Genomic DNA, 24,670 nt, shown 5'->3' on the forward strand with positions numbered 1-24,670 from the left:
TAAAGATGAAAAATAACTTGAATAAATTATTGAAGCTCACTTTTCTTTAAAACATTTTATTTAAACTTGAAAAATTATTAACAATCTGAAATAATCCGTGATGAGCTCTATATAACGAATTTTTGGATTTAAGATGCATGAATCTCAAACATCCATATCATTTAATTGCAATTTAACGTAACAAACTTTATCATTAAGAGTATTAATATTTTCTAGAACTACCCATATATTTCTTACATAACAGTCTTCTTTTAGCATTCTAAAAAGTATTTGCCTAATAGATTAAAGTATGCCGTTAACCGTTCTCGCACCCTCTTTACGGCATTGCTGTTCAATATTTATACATCTAAAGATCAATCCTGATCGGCAGTAAAGAAAAGCTTCCGTTAGAGACCGTACATCGGCTATTTAAGTCGGGAGGAGATATGGCGATTGAGGATCACAAGATTTAAACGCTAGTTTCAAATGTGCCTACATTTAGTGTTATTTCCTAATCGGAAACCATTTGGTCGTGTACGATTGGAGAGAAAAATTTATGTCTTACTCAAATTCTTAAGAAGAAGTCTTTGATAATGTTATTGTAATTTGATTAGGTATGTTAGAATCTCAATTATTTGAACATTTTATTTTCTTTAGTTTCATATTTAGCAGTTTATAAAAACAGTTTAAATAAATAGCAAAAGCTTGATTTTCATTGCAAAATTTTGGTGAAAATAGTTAACTTTTTTTAAATTTTTCATGAGAAAAAACAATAATAGAAATGATTAAATGAATAATTAACATTATATTAAAGTAAAAAAAGCACATTGAATGGTACCACGTTAAAATATTTCTTTGTACACAAAAAACACTTTATCAAAGGTTTCTTAACGCAGCTGTGATTTTGTTAAGTGAAGTCGCAGGTGTTGGCTGAATTTCCGCCAGCTTAAATCCGGAAAATAGAAATTGATGTTGGGGGGTAGGACGTAAACTGCACTATATTTAACACGTTTTGCGGGACGTCGCTGTGTTGCTGTTAAAATTCATGGTAAGCGGAAACAATTAGGACTAACGTGTAAGGATATAATGGAGTGACGGTAATTTGTAGCAACAACTTTCTGTGAAATAATGTATTTTTTTTCACTTTACACGATTAATATATTTTTAAATGATATGTATAAGTCTTATGTTTACGAAATATAGAGGAGTTAACTATACTATACAGTAACTATAGTAAATTCCAAAGTAATTAATGGCGATTGCTTTATTCGGTCAATTTAATAACTTACTAATTTAACGTGAGATTACTTACTATTAAAAGCATGATAAAAACACTATGGATTACAAATTACTTACAAAATTAATTAAAAAAATTGGGTATTAAAAATCATTTTATAAAAAGTAAAGCACAATAAATGAAAAAGTTCCAAGTCGTTATTCTTGTCCAAACCATTATTATAATACACAGTACTTAAAAGAATTAAATTGAAATTAATATTGAAAAGGAATTTAGAACAAAAGCTCACAATGGCGGCTTATAAGTTTATGGGTATAAATCATTCACGCCTTAAACCGCTCCCGCCATTTCACGTCTTCCTTTTTTCATGAACGGGAATTAAGGTTTTTTTTGTTATTCAAAGTGTGCTACGGTATCACCCTATCACTCTCACACGGGGTGGAGCAGCTATTAGCTTAACGACCATTTTAATATAGGAGATGACATATTAAATTTACGAGGGCAACCACTGTGCCGGAAACTTGTAGCGCTACGCTTGTTCTTTATTGCGTATGTAAATGCAACTTTATAATACACGATAAACCTGCAACTTTCAAGTGTTGCAAATCTCGCAATTAATACGGTATACCATGTGTAATATAGAAATAATAATAGTTAATTTTATTAATATTATAAATGAAAATTGTTGTATGTTTAGATAAATGCATGGATTTTTGTTAGAAGGTATCTCCAGAACGGCTGCATGACATCGATTAAATTTGATAAAGCTGAAGAACATAGTATGGAAGAACACATGGGCTATCTACAATCCCGGAAATATGTATGGTTCCCGTGGGATATGTTTGATTTAAATATTTACTCAATAACTCGGTTCAACACATCTTATTGCAATTTGGCACAGATATACATAGAACATAGTATGGAGAAACACATGTGTTACTTTTCAACCTTTTTTAATACTTTACAGGCGAAATCGAGTGCAATAGCTAGTTTAGTGAAAAATATAATCAGTAAGACTCTGTATATACAAGGAGTCAAAACGTGTAGATGGACATATCCGCGATAAAAATGAAACTGCTGTCACTTGGACAGAAAATTATCGATTTGTTCCTCATTGTGGTGAATAGTAGGGTTGTGTGTTTATTAGACCCCTGTTTAAATTAGAATCACATGAAGTGTTTGCAAAGCTACTGAACCGATGTTTAAAAGTCATATTGAAAAATTGTGATGTCAGATCGCGTTGGAGGACAGATTTTACGAGTAAGTACGGCGATACATTACGCGTCGTGAACGAAGAGGGAAGAGAACGCTCTATGCACACCTCTCACTTCGCACGGAAGCGGACTGTAATTACTCTAAAACACTACCCATTTGTTTGATGTCTTTGTTCGTTGTTTGCTCCACTTAGGGCGAATATCACCCCCGCGATTTCTTCCATCCCACACATGCAGCGAGATTCGTACAGCCATTACGGCACCGAGACAATGGGGCGAGACAAAAACACGAGCATTAATAATCACGAATATGCATCGACAACGAAGGGTGGTTCGGTGCCCGTTCTTTTCAACGACTCGAAAAGATAATGGCGGCGGGAGATTCTGGCAACAATGAAGCTTACTGTACACGTATGTTAGAAGAACATTCGAATCACACATTTTAGTAGACACCACCATTGAGTAGCGTTAGAAGCTTTGGTTTTGAATGTAAAAGTATTGTCTACCCGCAAATGCTACGGCGACAATGATTAGCTGTCATAAGTAATGGGTAGACGGGACATGACATATTCATTCGACCTTTTGAGTACTTTATACATGACTAACCGTTGGTTTCTGAGACAAAAATCTCTGTATAAAACATATCGTCATTCCTGTCATTATCTATGACAAAATAGGTATAACAATTTTTTTAACGAGGATTTAGATCTCAGAAATCCACGGTTAGAAATCAAGTTAACCTAACGAGATAATGCTCTTAATAGACTTTGTGAAAAAGTGCAAGAGTGTAATTATAAAAAACAAAAGTGTGTATTGTAACTTAGCAAATTGTTATTAAAATGAGCTTCGTGTTTTAATTTAATGAACAACGCTTGCATTACTACTAATAGAGTTAATTACTAACTTTGTATTTCTGATTTTATTGCCGTAGTAATTATACTATAATTACTTTTATTAGTGCTATTAAACGCCGCGAGGATGGCAACAATAAATACACTCGAGTCCTAAAATTTTCAGTTTTATAACAGGTTGTATGTTGTGTGAATCTACAATTTACCTGTATTGGATTTGTAATATTAGGTTCACTTTATCTATATGAAGTAAAATCTAGAAAGGATAATTATTTTCTTTTAATAACTATCTTTATCTATAAGTACTTTATTAAGGACTACTGAAATAAACCTTGCAATACCAGTCGTACACAACTTAATTAACCCTAATATATTATTTTAACTTTACTATCAAATATTAGCGTTCCATTAAGCTTTTGAACTTTATTTGACCTCTAAAAAGATTCATAGCCACAAGTTAAAATTCTTATGCGTGTAAAAATCTAAACATGCACCAGTTGGATAACAGCCAAGTTTGATCATTTTTGATTCTAATTGATGGCTAACTGGAGATTAGGAGGTCAAGATCACGTTCACCATTACTTCAGCTGTTAACATGATGGTTATAATTAATTATTTAAAATATGTAAACTCACCATTTTGTTGTTAATTTCGTGAAAATGTATCTCGCACACTTTGTCCACTATATCTTCACTTTGAAATGTGACAAAGCCGAAACCTGAAACAATAAAATAACAAAAATTATAATTTACATTTAGTAAAAATGTGTTGTTAGTATTGAAAGGATTAGTAGCTTTTCAGCTGTTTTGGGAAAGGTTTTATGGTGGGACTCTCATTTTGTAGAGTTTAGGAGTCACATGTATAGTATACTATTTTAATAATAGGTTTGCAGTAATTAATTCCGAACAACACTCAGACATGTACTTGAAATCAACCCTCACTTTCTGCACTACGAGAAAAAAACAGTACTGCGATAGAACTAAAAAATAAATCAGCTTAGTTTCTTTGACGTATATTTATTTTGAGCGTTGTATAAAAACGCAAATTTGAAAAAAATCCATCAGAACCTTCGCAAAGTTACCTCGTTAGCTTGTCTGTCTTTGATTTTGTTTTAATTAAAGCCAATTTACGTCAGGGTGATTTCAAAAGGAGTGTCAATCAACTTTGGCAACAGATAAAGGGACTTGTAGTGAACGCGGTCTTGAAAAACCAAAAGAGCCTTGTAAATTTATCGAAGATAATTAATAAAATAAATATAATACTATATAAATACATAAAATAGTAACACATATTAACACTTTTATGAGTACAACGATCATTTTAAAAAGACGGACTAAATTGCGACGTATACGAGTCTAGTGCGAAGCTATTTGCCGGTCATTAAAAAAATTAGCTACGGTCATACCAATAAATAAAATAAAAAATAAGACTAACTAAATATTATAAACACGTTACTCTTAAGCTCATGTCATGGGAATAAATCTACCTACACTGTTCCGGTAATAACATGACGAGAACGTAACTAAGGACGTGAACTTTCTGTAAAGTGACAAACAAGGCGATGAGAGTATTCGTCTGCGTAACGATTAAGAAACGCACATTTTTGTCGAATTTCAATAGCAAAAATATTAGTGAATAGATCCACAGTAAAATAGTTGATCTTCCTAATATTGCATATCAATAATGGACAAGTGATAGTTTTAATGCCACAACGAACTATTAATCTCTAATAGTGTATGTATAATTTGTTATATTAATTTATCGCTTCTCACAAACCTAACTAAACAAACCGACCTGCTCGAGAAAACTGGGTCGTATTCGGTATATGCTCCGTCGGATCTTACGTGGGAGTCGAAACATAGATAGTCCGACCCTGAAAAGGTAAATAAGGGCCCACTATAGGTAAACCTGACCCTTTTCTACGTATACATTTACTTTATGTTGGCTTATTAAACCTCGGTTTAATTACGGTAAATATAAATTAATTCGAAGTACGAAATGTATCTACGTTACCAAAAACCTAAACGTCTTCAAGTCTTAATAACCGCATACATAGTTTTGTTGCAGTATGGTTGGTTAATATATAAAAAATATCTTCCGTTTTATATTTATATATTCCGGTTTATGTGAGTAGACCAAAATAAAAATAAGTAAGAATCACAATTCGAATAGTTGCCTAAGGGTCAAATGTCTGGGTTAATAAAAAATCAGAACATCGCACGAGAGTGAATGAAATACCTCGTAATATTTTCAATTCGTACATCAATATTATGTTAGAAACTCACTTTGTCTATCGAAACCGTGTAAATATAATTGAAGTTAGAAATAAATTGTTAAAAGAACTCAGAGAAATAGCATTGTCACCGACTACGTAAAAAGTTTTAGGTCTCACGTTCCCTTTGTTCATCCACTCGAAATAAATGGAGTGTATTCGATTAATTCGTCTACCTTACGTACAATAGGTTAGATAAACAAACTAGTAGTATGAAAAGGATTTTGCGACCACAATTGTTATACTAACATCTCGCATTACATCCATTATAGTCATAAAAGAATGGACAGACATTGATATACCTGACATTTTTGTATCAGATAGTAGGTATCTATGATTTTGCCATAAAAATGTAAGACGTTATAGTTTAATGTTGGCTTTTGTGGAGATATCAGTGATATGATTAATTAACAATATGTTAGTTTGGAAAAGTTTATTCAGATTTCGTTTAATAATAAATAAACTTATTAATGTAAATATTCTTCAAAGTAAAGAAATTCTGCTCCAATAATTTCAACACATATTTCGGTATTCTGTCCGTCTCAGTTATGAAATGTTATCCCAATTTCATTTAAATTCTGTTCGCACCTGTGATGTTGGTACTCGTTATTTTAATATAAGAAGCGAAAGGTTCAGACAAAGATTATGAATGTGTCTCCCGATATCAGATATCTCGACACATCTGTCGGGCGGCACGTGGCGTTGACAGTGGGCGGCGTGCCCTCTCCCGTCGGACCCCTCCCGGTCGACCCCCCAGCAGCCATAGTATTGGGGCCACAGGCAGGATAATATGCCCGGCACTGTATGAAACACCGGCCGGTGGCGTTTATGACGCTATAATAACCGTATAAAACGCGACTTATTGTAGGCGTCGATAACGGACGTTATACGGCCCTAGGCCTCCAATTCGTGACATCGAGAATGTCGATACATTTTTCTATGTAGCCTACTATTTCAATTTTCTCGGGTATAAATACTATGAAAACGTTTAAAAAAACTTACAGTTCATTTTTATATTTATTATAAATAATACAAGCAAAATTCGCTCAATGGTACTCAGCTGTATTTCGTTGCATTTTGTGTGCAATATAATGATGTTTTATATTCACGATAACAAGCAAGTTTTCATTAGAAGTGAGCACTCAGTCGAGCAGCGGTGAAGTTGTCCATTGGCTGCTCTGGCGTCCGAACTTTTGTTATTGTTTCGCTTCATTATTGTAATACGCAGCGCTATAATTAAGAGATGCTCGGGAATTGTTCCATCTGACGTAATAGCTAATGAAACTTTTATTTTCCAACTGTCATTCTGACAATGATCATTACCAAAACATTTGGTGAATCTCTTAAAGACGATGATTTTGATAATGTTGAATGTGTCACGTACGTATTTTTGTTAACATTACAATTAATTGAATCGGTACTTTAGTTCTATTGTCAAATAAGAATAATGTCAAATGTTATTAATATTTCAAACATTAGTCCTCCCTCTGGAACCTATTCGTTTTTTCTAAATACAAAACAAAAACACAAAGCTTTTTTGTACTTGGTACAAAGTTTAAACAAACGCTTTACCTTATTTTTTTCCTTAAGGAATTACAACGAGTTCTTAATCCCAAGTAAATATATGCCGAGTGTCTAATGCATTTGCAAAGAGGTAAAATCTAAATGCAAACTTTCGGCAAGCGAAGAAAATGGCGGATAAAAGCTATTGCAAAAAGAATTGGCTCTCTTCATTTTCTCTATTGTGAAGTTGAATGGAACACAAACAATCAACTTTGTCGTCGGGCTGATTGTGTGGAGACACTCTTATTGTCTATTCTCAGGTAAATAAAGTAGAAACACAATTGGCTTGCTACTTTGTGCGTCGACCTATTCAACTTTTAAATTATCAAACTTCAATCTTATACAGTTACATTTGCTAGATAAAATCAAGGGAAGAAAAAGTTGGGTGCGCCTAACAATAAAGAAAATAGAGTGACTGAAAATTTTGTGTTTTTAAAAAATGTGGTGTGGATATTTATAAAACCGATAAGAGAAATGCTCTTGGAGGTAGTCAGTGGGGAACATACAATGAAACGATTTATCACAAACATAAGCCTCGTCCAATCGGTTGATGCCATAAAATTTTTCTTTAATAAGAATTTGTTCTTTTATTTGCAAGTGCGTCATTTTACGACACAATTCGGTGCGCGATTGTTACTCCTCGACATAGAGCTGCGAGACATTGTGTGCGCATTATTTTTAATGTCGGCATTTGCAGTAAAATGACACCCAAACTCCTCGCACTATTGTATTTGACGATAACGGTATTTATGGTCATTGTATTTTGTAATAAATTTTATATAAAATACGAAATATTTATGATGTAACAAAATAAGCAAATTAATGATTACATTATTTGGTTTATAACGATTTTAAAATAAAAAATAAATGATATTACAATTTTTTCATTATTTTTCGATGAAATAATGCTATAAGTAATAAGATAATTAACAATAGATTTATCCGAAAGCCCACTTATTCAGGAATATTCTAAATAAAGTCTTACTGACTTGTTTTACATGAACAAATCAATTTAATGGAGTTCCTCTATGTCCCCCTCTTTGTGTTCCTAGCATAAATATCAAACACTAGTGTTAATTGAATTCGAAGCTCACAAAACAATAGTCAGGTAAAGCTGTAGATAGAGCAATCATACCAATCAGTGCAGCAATGCGTGTTATCACATTACATGTGAACGAACATGTGGGTAGCTGTGAATGTAATCGTAGATAGATAATATTATATTCAGATACCAGTATTATTGATTAATGTTAAACATTAATTAATAGATTTAATGACTTTAAAATGACAGCTTCAATAGAAAATTTTATCGAATATACACCGCGTTCATAATTAAAAAAATCGGACCCCAATTATTGCCATCTTATTAAAATTAGTATTTATTTAACGTGACTTTATTTTCTAAATTTCAAATATAATATTAATTGTGGGACATAAAATTTAATTCACAGTATTTATCCTAAATAACAGTTGGATCGTGGTAGTGATGTAATCCTATAGAGAAGACGTGCTGGCCGAGCGCCGACCGGGATTTGTTTGAGAACACAGCGTTAGAATACTCTTGTTGTTACACTATCGTACAAGGCTTCTCTATTTACAAATAATTTTAAGTGTTGCCTCCTTAATTATCTTAGACTAAGTTTTTTTTTAGATACGTGAAATTTAATGAATAATTTTAGTTAAGCATCTAGTAAAGGTATACGTAATTTAAACATTTTTTTGCATTATAATCATCACGATCATTAACTTATATATGAAAGTAAGACGAGGAATCGAACTCTAACCTGCCGGTAAAAAATCCTGTGGATAACGCGCCACCGACCCTTGCAAAAGTTTCGTATGCAACATTTTTATTGGCAGCTGAAAAACTTTTAGTTTATTTTCAACTTATATTAATATTAGTTCTAGAAAAAATCTTTGGTTATATTTGAATAAATTATGATAATGTTATAGTTTTAATTGCGTGGGAGGCACATGCAGTACAAGGAGTGGGCGGCATTACAATGCTCGCCGCGCTGCAGACCCGCGCAGATTGGGAACGAAAACGTCTTTATCACGTACATCGCGGTTCACTTGTTACGAAGACCGCAGCGAGAAAACTAAATATTTACTATTGCATCTGAAATACAAAAGTTTGCAATCGAAAAAGAGCCATCTCAAAGTTGTTCGTGTTGAGTTGTGCGGGTCGTATTTCGAGCTGTCCTCAGTAGTTCTCGAGTGACCGGTCCCGTCCCAGGGCATGGCTTTATTGCGAGAGTACGCTTGTTTGCCGAACACTACACAACAGTTTTCGTGATTATTTCGGCAATATTGTTTATACACTCTCATACGCTTGGAAATTGTGAACTAAAAAAGTGTTTACTTCATACTGTTTTGCTGTTTAAAAATAAAAAATAAAGTAAATAAGTCAAGCTACCGTAACATACCATAACAATATATTTAATAACATCATTTGAGTTAATTTCTATATCGTTTGAGTGTTTATTTCATCCCCGGAATAAATATAGAAGATAAATGCTTAAAACGTAGTTATACCGTAATAAGTGAATATTGTTACTAAAAGAGAAAAATAAAATTAATACCGCACGAAACAGTTTATCATTGCACATATTACTTTTTTCCTGGAAAACTGCCTATACAAAACAACGACACAGAGCTTTTATTGAAAAGCTAGGGCGGCTTTTTAAGTCGATTCTATACAGAGTAACGTAACATATGCCGCTTTGTTCTCGCAGGCTCGTAAGGGCTTGGGCACACAAGCCACCTGATACGAGTGGCGCACAATAAGTGCAGAATGTATTTGCGCAGCGCGATTACGCGTCGCTCGCCGGATGAGGATCGCGATCAACAATGCGAATGACGTCACATTCGGTTACGTCGAGCGGTGCACACGATAAAAATAATAGGTTCGCTGACATCAAAGATAATTATTTATTTTTGTTTTTATTATTATTGTAATACTAATACGAATTCCATCTATTTTAACCAAGAATTTATTTAATGATAACATAAAACTTTTGTAATAGTTTCTCTTTAGTGATCGCTTTAAAAAAATGAACAGAGGCATTCCACATACTTCTACTCTGGTATCTATTCTCTGCAAAACAATACACGTATGAAATTGTAAGCTAGATATAATTTTAAACGGTCGCACCATCGTCGGACAAGATTTACTGCGGTGAGTAACAAATGATTTTGAAATTGGAACAGATATTTTCAAAGCAATAGTTCCGCAGTGTCGGAATCGAAACCGTTAACTGGACACGCATGCAAGGCACCAGGTGTTTCAGAATCATTGATCAGTGGAGAACGGTGTTCGTAAAGTGTAGACAGGAGATATATTGAAATAGTTTCAGCTAGGCTTTACAGAGCCATTCCAACATTTTAGATAGACTTTATCGTTCCTGCAAATGCTATTGAAAATTATCTAATACTATCTATTCGTATTTGTATTTTAGCAGAGAATTAATAATTCTACCAGAAATTTTCGAAAACCAAATACAATACACAGACAAAAAAAAATAGTGCTTTGAGACTGATGAACTTTTTACCAGCCGTGCATAGACTTATCAATGTTAAAAAATGAAACAAAACAAGATCAGAGCAATTATATCGTCGATACAGGGCAATCTGTTGTTATTACGGCGTCTGATTACAATTTTACAGGTAGGTCCACAATAAAGATGAGTGTAAGGGAGAGTTAACTGCGTAAAGTAATCGGGGGTCGAACCGTTGTTTTACGAGTCCAACTTTGCATATTCCAACAGATGTTAGAACAATAAACCCGAAAGAGACGCCCGGGTATTGTACACTGTTCTACTATTGTAAAATCAATCCTTTAAAAGATTTACACAGTGTTAATCCATTTGAGATTTGAAATCCGACGCCTGTTCTGAGTAACTGTTGATGTTAATTAACATTTTAAAATTATATGTAACTTTCAGTTTATTACATTTGACAAATGATTTAAAATCAAATGAAAAGTCAATTTAAATGAAGACTGAAATAAAAGTTATAGAGTTCGGTAAATAATTGAAAAAAGCTAGTTGCAACGATCGCTTTAAAATGTGGACCTTTTAAAATTCGTTCCGGACTTCACATTTATATTTGAAAGTTGTCCGGCTCGGTCGAGCCGGTAACGGTAAAAGGGTATTACTTATGAATCAATAGTTAATGAGTATCAATGGCAGGCTTTTGAAACTCGGCAGGCGCTGTGTGCATTCTCGGCGCATCATTAATATTGAAAGTCACTCCCGGCCATTGTCTCTGGAGTGGTCGCTTCTTTGTATATTATACGTCGGTCTTCTGAAACGAACTATTCATTTCTTTTGCTCAAAACTTTTCCTTATATCGACTCGACTGTAATGCCATTATCTTTCTTCCATTATTTCTTCTTTCAAAATTGTTATTACTATTTTTTTTATAAGAAAATGAAAAATGTCATAGATAATTGTGCTTTGTAAAATTTAATGTAACTATACTATTGGGCTTGGTCTTGACACCGTCGAGGTTTTTTCAATTGCTGAAGAGTTATAATATAATATAATACTTTAATAAGAAGTTAATTTTGTCAAGCTGCAAAATGGATGGTGCGTTGTCTTTTCATTTACAGTTATAAATCCATGTTACTTCGCAGTGAAGGAGTGTTTTCTAGGTTATTAATACAAAATATTATAATGAATACGTACAATACCGGGAGCTAAGAGCTTGTAGTGTATAATTTTTATAGTTTGCAAACATTCAGACTTTAGTACGTAGTGAACTAAAGCGATGCAGAATAAAAATGAATTTAACAGTTTTTATAATAACTACAGCGTTGTAATGAAATATCTCACAATGTTACGCTAGGTAAGTTATTGTGATTTCTTTTTTCATTTGTCGCTAAGCGAGTGACGGAACGCGGTCTGTGAGCCACGCGGCTCGAGAGATTACTTGTGAGCTTCAAAATAATTAAAAATTACTCTCGACGTCGGATAGAATTTTCTTTTTTAAATATTTTCGCTTAAACTGAAATATATTATTTTTTAAACTTTGTTATAAATCACATTAGAAATATACCGTTTATAAAATAATAATACTCTGTAAATGCGACAAAGTGCGTGGATAAAATTTATTTATAATTTTAGGTTAACATTTAATTAAGTAAAAAGAGGAATGAAGTAGTGTAACGAACAAAAATAGTCGAAGGTATCCAACAAATAAAGTCGGAGTGAGTTCTAGTATTTTTCTCGTGAAACTATTTTAATTAACGCCTTTCGATTGGAAGTAGTTTATACAGGGACAAATCGGTCGGGAGGCTAGATTGGAGTTGTGCGTTTCCGAAGGCGAGCTGCCGATAAAGCCTCGATGTTAATTCTCTTCGTCATTAACATTTACGATAATGCTCTGATTCGGATTGATGTGTCTCTGTCACAGTGACTTTGACGCCGCTCGTGGCTCGTCACTGAGAGATATCACTCTAATATCTGCGAATGTGAGCACACATTACGTGATAGCAGCCATGCATCCCTTTTACTCTGGGCTTTGTATGTGTTCTGAATTTTACTGTGACGAAAGTTATGATAATTATTCAGTTTTTTTTATGGATGTTAAAGGAAAACATTAATATCTGTATGTAGCTGATAATTATAATCCGTTTGACTACGAGATTTTTTTATACCACTGTAACTTAATAGGTAAATAGGGATTGTTAAGTGTTAATTGAAAACAATTGACAAAAAAATTACAGTGGTTTGAATGAGATGTATCTACATATAAATTGTGTTATAAATAATTGATTTGAATAAATCTATCAATTATATCAGACACTACATAACAAACACATATATCGTACATAAATATATTTCCAGCATCAAGCATAATAGCACTACTGACATGAATACGACTTGGTTAATAAATAGACACGTTATAAATCTAGTATAATATCACAGCGACATTGAATAAGTATTGTTGAACGTCGAATTACCAGTGAATGGCTTGTACGTGCCTTTGTTTCCGTTGTCTATAAGGCGGTGAACACGCAACGGTTTTTTGCGGTGTGTATAGAACACGTATTACGCCGTTATGAATGTGCCCTTATCACCCTATCCACGAGTACCTCTCCGCTTTGCCCTCGGCTGCCTTAATGATGCTCCTCGAAAGATGTCTGCCGAAAAAAATGCGATGGCAGAAAAGCTTCATACAGTTATATTTTACTTAGATTTGAACACTTCTGGAATAATAATTTAAAACATTTTCTCCAATAACATAATATTGATAAATATTGGAGAAATAAATTGAATTTGAATTTAAGTGCTTAGAGATTTTATGTTTAAAGGTATATATTTGAAAAAAGTCACCGACAGTTAATAGATAATTGGGGCAGAATTATACATAACGTTGGCTTTTGTAACGGAAACGGAAACTCCGTAACGGAAAGCGACTACGCTATATTATAGCCATTAGCTTTGTCCTTCTAATTAATTAACACCTCGTTACGAAATGTTTTTTTTTTCTCTTCCAGATAATACTTAATGTTGTTCAGTACAAATAATAGTATAATTCAAATGCGGAAATTTTCAACCTTAAAATAACGCCATTTCATCTGTCACTCTGTCTTTCATATATCAGATTCTCGTTAGTTTTACAGAAAATTTAAAACTTGATATAACTCTAAATAAAATTGCACACGATAATCTAAAATTTTCTGCGTGTAAACAAAACAATCCTAAGAAAGTGCTCCAAGAAATTCATTGCACATTCTGTGAAAATATATTTTAACGTTAAAATATTTCAAAAGATAAAATATGACCGCTCACACGGTACGCAGATGTGACAAATTCACGTGATCCCTCGCTGGGGGAGCGAGAAGCAAACATCGTAAAAACTTGTGAATATTGCTAACAATTCGCCAAGTTGTAGGTAACTAAAGTATTTTTCCTCCGTTCTTAGAATTCCGCTACACACATGTAAATTCAGAGAGTCCATTCTTGATCGCGAGACGGGAGAATGAAGGGAAAACAGGGACAAAATCCGTAGTCTTAATCATGACATAAAAGTTTCATTGTAACTGTCATTTTTATGAATTGGTATAAGATTAGATAATGTTGTTGTTGCTATTTTCATTCTAATACGTTTTTCTTTAATATACTAGAATAAGTTAGTATTTATTTTGTTGTCTAGGCATTAGACCATCCCTTTGTGAATAGAAAAATTAGTGTATACTTGAAACTAATTAGTGGTCTTTGGTAAGATTCATACTAAAATATTTAAGTACTCTATACGGCGAATAAGATATATAGAGGTGATGTAATAAATAAGTTGTATTAAAATAGTTTACAAGTGAATTTAGTTTTGTACTCTATTTGTTTTGCTTCCTTAACTAATGTCAAACAACTAAGTCAATATTTATCGTACTGTATGTTAGAATAAACATGTCAGTAACGACGTGTATGCAGGTAAATATGACATAATGTTGTAAGATGTTTACACAAGTAGAGTTTCTTGTTGCATCTGACAATGCCCCGGGTATGAAACATGTAAAACTCTAGAAGTTCGCATACTTGCTCCGATTCTTGTACACAGATTGCCGATAACGACGATGTTTTCAATGAGAAATAGAATTGCACCTCAGTTAAATCTGCAAAATCGTTAAGATGCATTCAAATAATTTATAAATATTTCCTTAATTTTTTTTTTATATTGAAGGTGAACTAAATATTGAAGACATCATCAGTGATTTTCTTCTTACCACCTAAGTAACTTGCATTTATTATTTATACATTTCTGTACACGAATAATTTATCTAAAACGACATCAGCACATAATTATTTTTAAATGTTTACTATGATAAGGATTTCGTTTATTAATATAAGTACCAAAACTACATAAATACATACGAAATAAATTCGTAGCATGTAGAGTGCTTTTTAAAATGTCGTCTTAAAAATTCGTTCATCTTCCGTAAAGCGGTAAGCAACTGAGAATTATAATAATACGGCATTCGAGCGAGTTTAAAAGACAAGCCAGGCGGCGAGACGTTACCCGCCTCGCCCTCGTCTCGTAAAGGAAAAATATGTTTACAAGCACGTCAGCAAATCCTCAGCCGTGAGCCGCGCCTTACAAATTGTCGCCGGAGCGCCCGCGGCTACGTACGTTATGAAAACTCCGAGCCGCAGGTAAAGAGAGCTTCAGAGCAAACAATTTGTTCACCGCTTACACACTGAATAAATATCCTTATCTTACATGTCTACGAGTAACACATTCTCGTATATTCGAAAAATACTATCCAAAAAATATAACTTGTGAAGTCGAACATTAGGGAAACTAACAATAGGCACTTCAAAAGAAAAATAAAAAAGGTTAAAAGTATTCCTGGAATTCTTCCTTTTTCTAACCTTTTTGAGACTTCTTACGATATTTATTTTTAATCACCAGTAATGTTTGTTAACTTACAACTGTTTAGTTACAAATTATTATTAAAACTAATTTCATAAGAGTCATAAATAAAAAGTTGGATTGTATACAATTATTTAAAGTCATTGTCTCAACTCCCTATAGAGTCGTAATGACAATCTCGACTCAATTATTACCGAGCAGTGCCGTAAAACAATTACGGTAATAGTCCACTTAATACAAACGACGTTTCCAGCAATTTCTATATAGTTATTGGCAAAACCATATTTACTGTGTAAATAATTATTTCCCCTAATTGCAAGGCCAAGATGCCGGTTTGTGTTTCAACACTAATGAACATAAAATGTAAGAGATATTTTCTAATCTCAAATTAAGGCGGTAAATTGTTTGGATTATTTTAGGGGAAATGAAAAATCGGACTTAATCTCTTGACCGTCTTATCTTACGTTAAAATATTTCATTCTTTTCATTCTTTAGCATAGATAAAATACCTATAAAAATACTGAGAAGTTACAAAAAAAAATTCATTACATTTCTTCATTTACTAAAAAAAAATCAAATAAAATTTCAAGCGTGTAACATAGCGTGATAACTAAACATATATTATCCATTGAAGATAGTAAATGATACGTCAACTGCGGTGATTTGTTGAAACTTTAATTACTATGGTTGTATTAATGTAAGCGGATTTTTATCACCATTTACCCAATAGAATGTAAGTAAGGGTCTTTGTTATAGCCGCGGAACACGACGCTGATAATTACCGGCCCTAGTAAAGTATAGGGAACAGATAAAATATGTTCACGCACTTCATACAACTGGAACGGAACTGAGTGGATCCGGTCTTTTATAGCTGAACTCAACTTTGTTTCAAACTGAGAATAGTAACATTCGAATCATTACGGAATTTAACAATATTAATTATTTTCTATAGTTGTTATCAGCTCATACATTTCTCCACCGAGAGCCTTTCCATGTTAGAGGTCAACCAGTAAGACAGTGTGTTTCAGTTGAATTCTCAAAATTGTATCTTATCTTTCTATCGATGGTTTATAAATTCAATTCATTAAAAAAAACATTATTTGCCAAATTGTTATGTCATATTCGGATAGATAACACGAATACCTACATTACAGAATTAAAACAAACCCCTAGAACAATATAATATGTAAATTTTATTATAAACTAATGATTAATTATAAGCATCGGATAATGCCAACGAATACAAAAGTTTAATCCTACCTTACTCGTATTTGAATAAAATAAAGTAAGAGAAAGAATTCTAGAGGGTAGAATTCACTAAGTATCCATTTGAAACAATTTTATTTTAGATGGCCTGGCATCAGCAAGCAACCGGGTGGATATCTACTGCCTTAAGTACTACGGAGTCGTAGAATTGCTAAAAAGCACATTGGCGGGAGTCACGGTGAGTTACGTAAATACTTATCTTGCGTTTCGAGTGGCAAAGTTGCACGCAAGCTTTGTAAACAGGTAGAGGTGAATTCGTTCTGCATCGACTAACACAAGTCGGGGCCGGAATGTGATTATAGCGTCACAGCCGCGTGCCGTCTCTTCGCCACCTTTATTCAACTTTTTCTTAACTCCTAATAGTGGTAACATTGTGGAAGTTCAAAAAAGCAATTTTGCGCCCCCGCTGAGTCTCAGTTTATGTTAATGCCATCTGGTTCCGTCTATACTTTTGTTTAAAATTATGCAATGCTTGTTTCGAAAATGCGCTCGCGGTTTTCAGGTGCCTTACACAATGCTAGTGGAAGTTAGTTTCGGAATCTTTGTTTCGCCGTCGGATACAGCTTGATATACTGAGTCGTGTGTTTGTAAAAAGAACCTGCATACCTATTCAATGTTTGTTCTTTCTAAATATGGTCGTTTTTCGTTCTCAATGGTCTTTCTTTGTATGAGAGTGGAGTTATGGTCTATGAAAATAGCAGAGGCCTAAATAAAGGATGAATAACGTGAGTGTGGAAGCAAAATGATTTGGTAGTGAGTCGGGCGGGCGTAATATAATACAGATACAGCGAAGGCGGCGCGGAGTGCGAGGTGTGGGGCGCACGACGCGCGCTTCCGGCCCAGCTTATCACCACGATAACGCGCTCTACATACGTGGCGTCGACTCGCATTACTGTACAGTTACAACCTTTGACCTACTTACTTATGGATGATCGTGCCAATATATAATTAATATATTATATCTTCAATTAGACTTCAACAACCAAACTAAATAATAAATACTACACATTGTTAATCTAAGGATTAGAACAGTGCCCCACAAAACTATATACATAATTTGACTGCAAGATGATGATTTGATTGTGTTTTTATACAATATATTTGCATATTATTCAACATTTCAATTTTACTGAAACTAATAGTACTTTATTCTAATGACAAAAATTTTATGTCGTGATTTGAAATAAGTACTTGCAGAATCTTAGTTTTTGCCTGTACATACAGAAACTAACCATTGATCACCAGGTTACCTAAACTAAATTAAGGTGCACTTTTTATTGAGCATATTCAATTAGATCGTCAAAGCTGGTGTTTTTAAAGAAGATATTTTTTATGGAACTAAACAATAGAATATTGAGGAAGAAACAACGTCTTCTTTCTATCTTAGTTAAATAGTGTTGATCTTCTTTTTATAAGAGTGAGGCTAAAACCAAGATAAGCCCGTTGGTTTCCGAAATTAGTTCTCAACTACAACGCTATCGAAACTTGTACACAGCTCGATTGGCCCAATCTGTGTAATATTACACAAGTTCTTGATTAAATTTAATAAAACCAAGACGGTTACCTAATTGCGCGGGGGAAGTTTCATTAACGACTGTTCGATTCTCACAGAGTTCCGCCAGAATCGATCGATTTGTCGCCCCTGCGCCGTCAATTTTAAGCGAACAAAAGATCCAACAGGAATTTTAATTCCACGTCAAGGTTCGCGATTGAATCATTTGAAAATGCGAATTCGTAATCGAGAACGCCCGGCGAGCGGGTCGAGCGCACTTGTATGTAATGAGATTTATCAAAGCATTACGGACGGATCATTAGCCTCGATTTTCTTATATCCTTTGTAGTTTTAACGAGAATAAAATCGCTAATAGAATAGGGCAAATTTTCGACCATTATACCTTTTCGATGATTTACCTTTTTTATTTTGTAAAACTAATTAACTGATTAATATGTTTAAGACAAAGTACTTGCTTTTTAAAAGATAAAAATCCAAGATGACTATTTTTAAGACTTGAAACGTTGGGCCTTACCATAAAAAACTTCAACAGTGTTTCCAAAAAATTTAGCTTAAACATATCTCAACCCTTTCATACCGCGACTCTGGCGCACTGCGTGGATTTTTGGTGAATCATGGTGATTGAAACATTATCATGTAATACAGTCTGTATTTGACTGTTCATACGTATAACATTGGTAGACAGAAAGCAACAACAACATCAGTTGTACGAATTGGTCGGCTCGCCCGGTGAAATACCACGACCACTCAGAAGGTAGGCGTAAAGTGGAAGTACACTAATTCTGTGTTTTGTCTGATAATTGTGGTGCTGAAGGCCTAATTTTAGTCCTCTTTCCCTTCCTATCCTTTTCTTATAAGGATGGGAAGGGGATGTGGATTTGATGGAGGAGGAGATGCATAGGAAGGTTAATATTCTCTTTTTGTGCGTCTCCATCTTTGTCGATTGGGGGTAGGCAACGCATCTGCAATTGCGAATGTCTATGGGCAGCGGTCGCTTCGCCATTTCGGCGAATTCATGTAGCCGCTTTGCCACCTTGTAATATAAAAATATATATAACTATATATATATATATTAAATAAAAGTAACAGAAATTACGCGCTCCAATAAACATCAAAGTAAGAAGTAAAATGAAACATATCGTATACTAGAGTACACATCAAATGAAGTTATAAATCTTGAATCCAAATGATAGGCGCAGAACATACTTCACTTTGATGATTATACTAAGTTATTAAACATACCGGAGCACAGTTCGTTAAGTCGCGGCAGATCTTAACACGAATAAAGCGGTGTCGGTGTGGTTCTTGCTTATTAAAGTTCGTTTCGCCTTCAAGTTATAAGTACGGGTTACGAGCATCTCCGTTCCATTAACACCTATACCTATTTCACGTGAAAATTATTTTCATTTTGAAATAATTCAAAAGAGATTTTAATGGAACATTATGATTTTTAAGTTACTTTTGTCGAAACTTTTTGCTGGTTATTCGATTTGATTTGGTATTGAGGCTTTTAATCGTCTTTGAAACAAAAATAATTATTTTAATTCAGGAAAAATACAAAATATTTCTGGGCAAAACTGGTTCTAAATGTCAAATGAATTTATTATGTTATCTTGTCCCATTTATGGTTGGTTTTTGAGGACAAATACCTGTATAAAACATATAGTCCATTATCTTTGAGAAAACTGATATAACAATACGATTTATATGTGATTTTGGTCGCAGAAAACCAAACAACGTTTAACAAATCATTCATAGAAAATTGACAGCTTTGAATAGTCATGTTCCATCAAAAAAACTTTGCAAACAATATTCGTCAGTAATCATTTGAAACGTGTGAATAAAATCGTAAATCAATTTTATTTAAACAATTAAATAAGTAAATATTTTTTTCCAACGAATCAGATATGATTGTTCCGCAAAAACCTCTAATGTCGAATATAAAATGAAAACGGAAATTAAAGCCAGGATTAATTTAATCGAACCTCCTCCACATCAGTTCGATACGTGTGGTCCAATAACCAAACAAAAAATGTTTGATCTCATACTGTTATGTAATTAAGCCTATATTCAAGTTATTACAATCCTCCGATGTTGTTTTTATTTCGTTATTTATTGCAAAAATATGTATGCTTACGAATTTTATCTATACGTTTAAAGTATATATTAAATCATACGAATTACAATTTCAATTCCACGGTTGATAAATAGTAAGTATATAGTTTTTGAGTATTTTAATACCCTTGTAGGTTCGCTGTTAAATGTCTTTATTTATAAAACTAATTTAAAAGTATAATAAAATATAAAATCAAAGTGCTATAGTAGGATAGACATTACAGACACAGTTTCAATTTCATTTTTGTTTAAAAATATATCAACCATTTCATCACAAGATGATAATAGATATTGCTATAAGCCCGCATCGGGCATCATCATCAGCTCACAATACGTCCCCATTAAGGGGCTTGGAACCTACCCTAAGTTAGGGTGACTAGGTCACCATCTAGCATCTAGTGTGGGTTGGCGTCAGCACCGGACATAACAATTTTTATTTATTGAAAAAAATTTAAGAATATTCTTCTGAAATCTAACTTTGCCAAATAAATAACAAAATACATATATTGGAAGCAGTATTGCTAATTTATAAACACGTTGACGTCCGATAATATCAATCAGCGGCGGTGAAAGGGTTATGTTTTTTACAGTAACTGTATAAGATTCTCCTTCACGTGGCAGTTCTAAAAACAACAGAGCAACAGTATCCAGTAACAGTGTTGATATTAAATAATTAAACCGTAATCCACAATTGCAAATAAAAGGATTTCGGTGCGGAGGCGTAAAATCGTATAAATGAAATATTTTACGTTTTGTTATACACAGAGTAAATCTTATTATTACGATGTAATTAAGTAGGTATTACTAGATTAAACAAAATCTGATTAATATTATAAGTAACAAGCTTAAATTAATATTCATATTATTTCAAGTTGGTTGTATAATCGCTTATTTAATTATTTGAAATCATGTGGTTGAGTGAACTTTGTATTAAGGTTCATGATTCATGAGGCATTGTTACAATATTACTAGAAAAGGATCAACACTGTCCGAAGTAATATTAATTATTTTATTCACGTATTGACGTCTTTCAATATTGGAATAAAAGGCAACTAAGGTGGTTATATAAATACAATTAAATGTTTGTTTCCAAAAGATACTATATCTCTCATACGTTGCGCTAATAAGCGGTAGATGTGTGAAGACGTAGCGGGTATGTTTAGGTACGTGACAGCACTTGAGCGAGTGAAGTGGCCTACCGGCTTCGTTAGCGGCCGCGCGACGAACTCTCTTTCCTCCCACCCTGTTCTACTCTGTCCCACTCCTAGGCTCTTTTCATTAGGAAGTAAATCAGAGTGGTAGCCACTCTTACGCTTCATTCCTCAATGTTTGTGCCACGGAGAGTGCTCGTGTAGAGCTGAATCAGGTGAGGCTTTTGTGACAAGATTAAAGAGAATCTTTTTAGCAAGCTCCCCGACCCGCGTTCCGTGCGCTAAATTTTGAATTAAACCTTTATGTTGCTTGAATTAGTGAAACATGTTTCCGTTATTACTTTTTTAAGTCCGAAAAAAATAAGAATAATGCTATAAAATATAACATCATATTTACTTTTGTTGGGAGGATGGTAAGGTAATTTATGAAATCTGAAACTATTATTCACAGGCTTTTGTTTACACCTACTTTACATTAAATGAGCTCATCTTTATCTTAGCAATTAAGCGATGTCTAATTATTTTGGCTAAACGTTAAAACGTTTTAAGTAATTATATTGTTTAATATTAAAAAAAATATTTTGAAATTAATAACTAAAGATGCGTTAAACACGTCTGGTATGCAAATAAATTTTCTCTTGTAGTGAAAACAAATTTAAAGTTTAAAACGAGACAATCAAGCGTTGTTTCAAGTTCAACTAACTCATAAATCATTCGCGAGTAAGTTTTAAAAATCTTTTGCAAGTTGAAAGTAGTTGACGCTTAGTCGTTTAGAAAAATTTACTGGAACGACATCACGGCGCGCAACACGACCGTGCTGAAATTATTGCTAGCAACATCGCTGCCGAGAAATTACTCGCTTGTACGTAAACTGTGAAAGCAATTTGGTAATGCACTTTTATCTGTTGTATCCGCACGTCAGTTATGAACACCTTAAGTAAAGCGGCAGTTTGAATGGGCGTGTAATCTCTGTTAAACGTTATGAGTTGTAGCAGAACGTTGTTTGCGTCTGTACAACGCCGGTGTACATATGCTTTACACGTGAAAGCCAACGAGAGATTCTGAGCGAGCATTTATTCATGTGGTTGCATTGTGTATGAATTGCACGTCTTTGTTGAACGTTCTAATTAAATTGCATAGCAGGGAACCAAGTAAAATTAAATCGCGGAAATATTGAAAATGTTGTTAAAAATAATTCAATTTTATACTATCTACGAGAATGATTGAAGTGATAGTTTATATGATAAATACATATTATTTATATTTAAACATATGTTGTAGTGGAAATTCATTGTTAACATATAGTTTAGAGAACTTGTTGTATACATCATGTGTACGTTTAATAACAACAAAACACCTGGGATTTGTTACCGAGGCGTGTCACATGCCTGACCCTTGTGCCTAGACGAGGACTATTAAGTAGGGTCGGTAAAGCTGAAGCGGCCCTTGGGAGGCGAACCCGATTTACTGGACATAGAATGAGCAATAAAAATATAATTAACCAAATTGTTTCGTTTCGTACACAGAAAGAGACGGACAAAAAAAGGCAATTTAACCTTTTTTACAGTTCCTTTTGTTCCGTTTTACATTGTTTTTTAGTATTATTAGAGTATCCGCTAATTCCTAAAACGGGAAAATATATGTTTAAGGTTACACGTTTGTTTACTTAAACTTATCCAATATTATACAAGCAGTTTGCGTCTTTATCTCACTAATATTATAAATGCGAAAGATTAGATGGATTGATAAATGGATGGATAGATGGATGGATGTTTGTCAGAAGGTATTTCCTGAATGGCTTAACGGATCTTAGTGAAATTTGGCATAGATGTAGAATATAGTCTGAAAGAACACATAGGCATATAAATAAGTTTTTTTTCTATTTCTGCTCGGAAGTAGTAGCTGCTTTCATTTAAATATTGATGCGTTTTTAGTATAAACAAAAAGGTATCACAATTCTAACAGAGTATCTAGTTTGAACTAACACACCTTTTTTACCACACATACCTTAGGACTGAATAACATAGATAACAATGTTTGATATAAAGAAAGATTGATACACAAGAAGAACAAAAACAAATGAATAAGAGATCTGAAGATGATACAGAGCGATACTGTATTAAACACTTTATCATGTTTAATACAGTAAAGTTATTACCTTCACGTAAAACTTTTCCACTCGTCAATTATAAAACTTTTATATGGCTGCTATTAATCACGAACTATAATGTTATATGAAGTTATAAGGTGTAACATGAATACGAGAAAATAATGTGTAAGGTGCTTTATAGTTCGTGTGTCAGACAAGCTTGTAATACGACCTAGTTAACAAATTTTCCTTCTACGCTCGTGAAATTAATAGCTTAGTAAGGTATTTACGCAAAAAGCATATCGCGGGGATCAATCGCTAGTTTATCGCTGGACGAAATCTTTAGCGCGTGTGTAGGGCACGTACAAGGTGTACTATCAAAGTTGGGGATCGCAACACAAACGATATTTGTACCATTCGTCTATGTCGTTCTGGTACCTTATTTAAATAATCGAAGGTGAGTATGCAGTCATTTTCGCCGCGGGAATTGCCTACAGTTTCAAAACACTGTATTTTAAGATCTATAGTAAAATGGTAAAAAAAAAATTCACAAAAGTATTAAACTGTTCTAACAAAAATAAATACTATAAATTTACATATCCGTAATGACTGCTTCATCTTGAAGCATCTTTATAGATAACTAGCTGTCGCCCGCAATTCTGTCCGCGCGAAATTAATAGAAAAAGATAGATAGAAGAAGCCTATGTGTTCTTCCAGACTGTGATCTACATCTATGCCAAATTTCATCGATATCCGTTGAGCCGTTCTGAAGATACCTTCAAACAAACATCCATCCATCCATCCATCCAAACATTCGCATTTATAATATTAGTAAGATATGTATCACCATATAATTGATATGTAATTTTTAGGTTTGTTTTTAATCTAAACGTTCACTAACAATTTTATATACGCCTCAAAGTAATTCTAATGCTTATGAATACATTTTAATCGATATGAAAATGTCCTTGCTCTTTAAATAATTTGCCAATTTGATAAGTAGGTACTTAGAAATAGCGTATCTTATAAAATCCAATCTATGTT

General features: G+C 33.5%; 1 protein-coding gene across 3 annotated transcripts in view; it reads right to left on the reverse strand.

Moving 5' to 3' along the window:
* Positions 1-24,670, reverse strand: part of LOC106718514 (RNA-binding protein Musashi homolog Rbp6) — a 400,846-nt gene that overhangs the window by 25,094 nt on the left and 351,082 nt on the right. For all 3 annotated transcript variants that reach the window (XM_014512607.2, XM_014512609.2, XM_014512608.2), the window contains one exon: positions 3,917-3,999. In XM_014512607.2, coding sequence (XP_014368093.1) covers positions 3,917-3,999 — 83 coding nt within the window. The remainder of the gene's footprint in view (positions 1-3,916; positions 4,000-24,670) is intronic.

Source organism: Papilio machaon, chromosome 4 (assembly GCF_912999745.1).
Source record: "Papilio machaon chromosome 4, ilPapMach1.1, whole genome shotgun sequence".
In the NCBI taxonomy this organism is placed as follows: Eukaryota; Metazoa; Arthropoda; class Insecta; order Lepidoptera; family Papilionidae; genus Papilio; species Papilio machaon.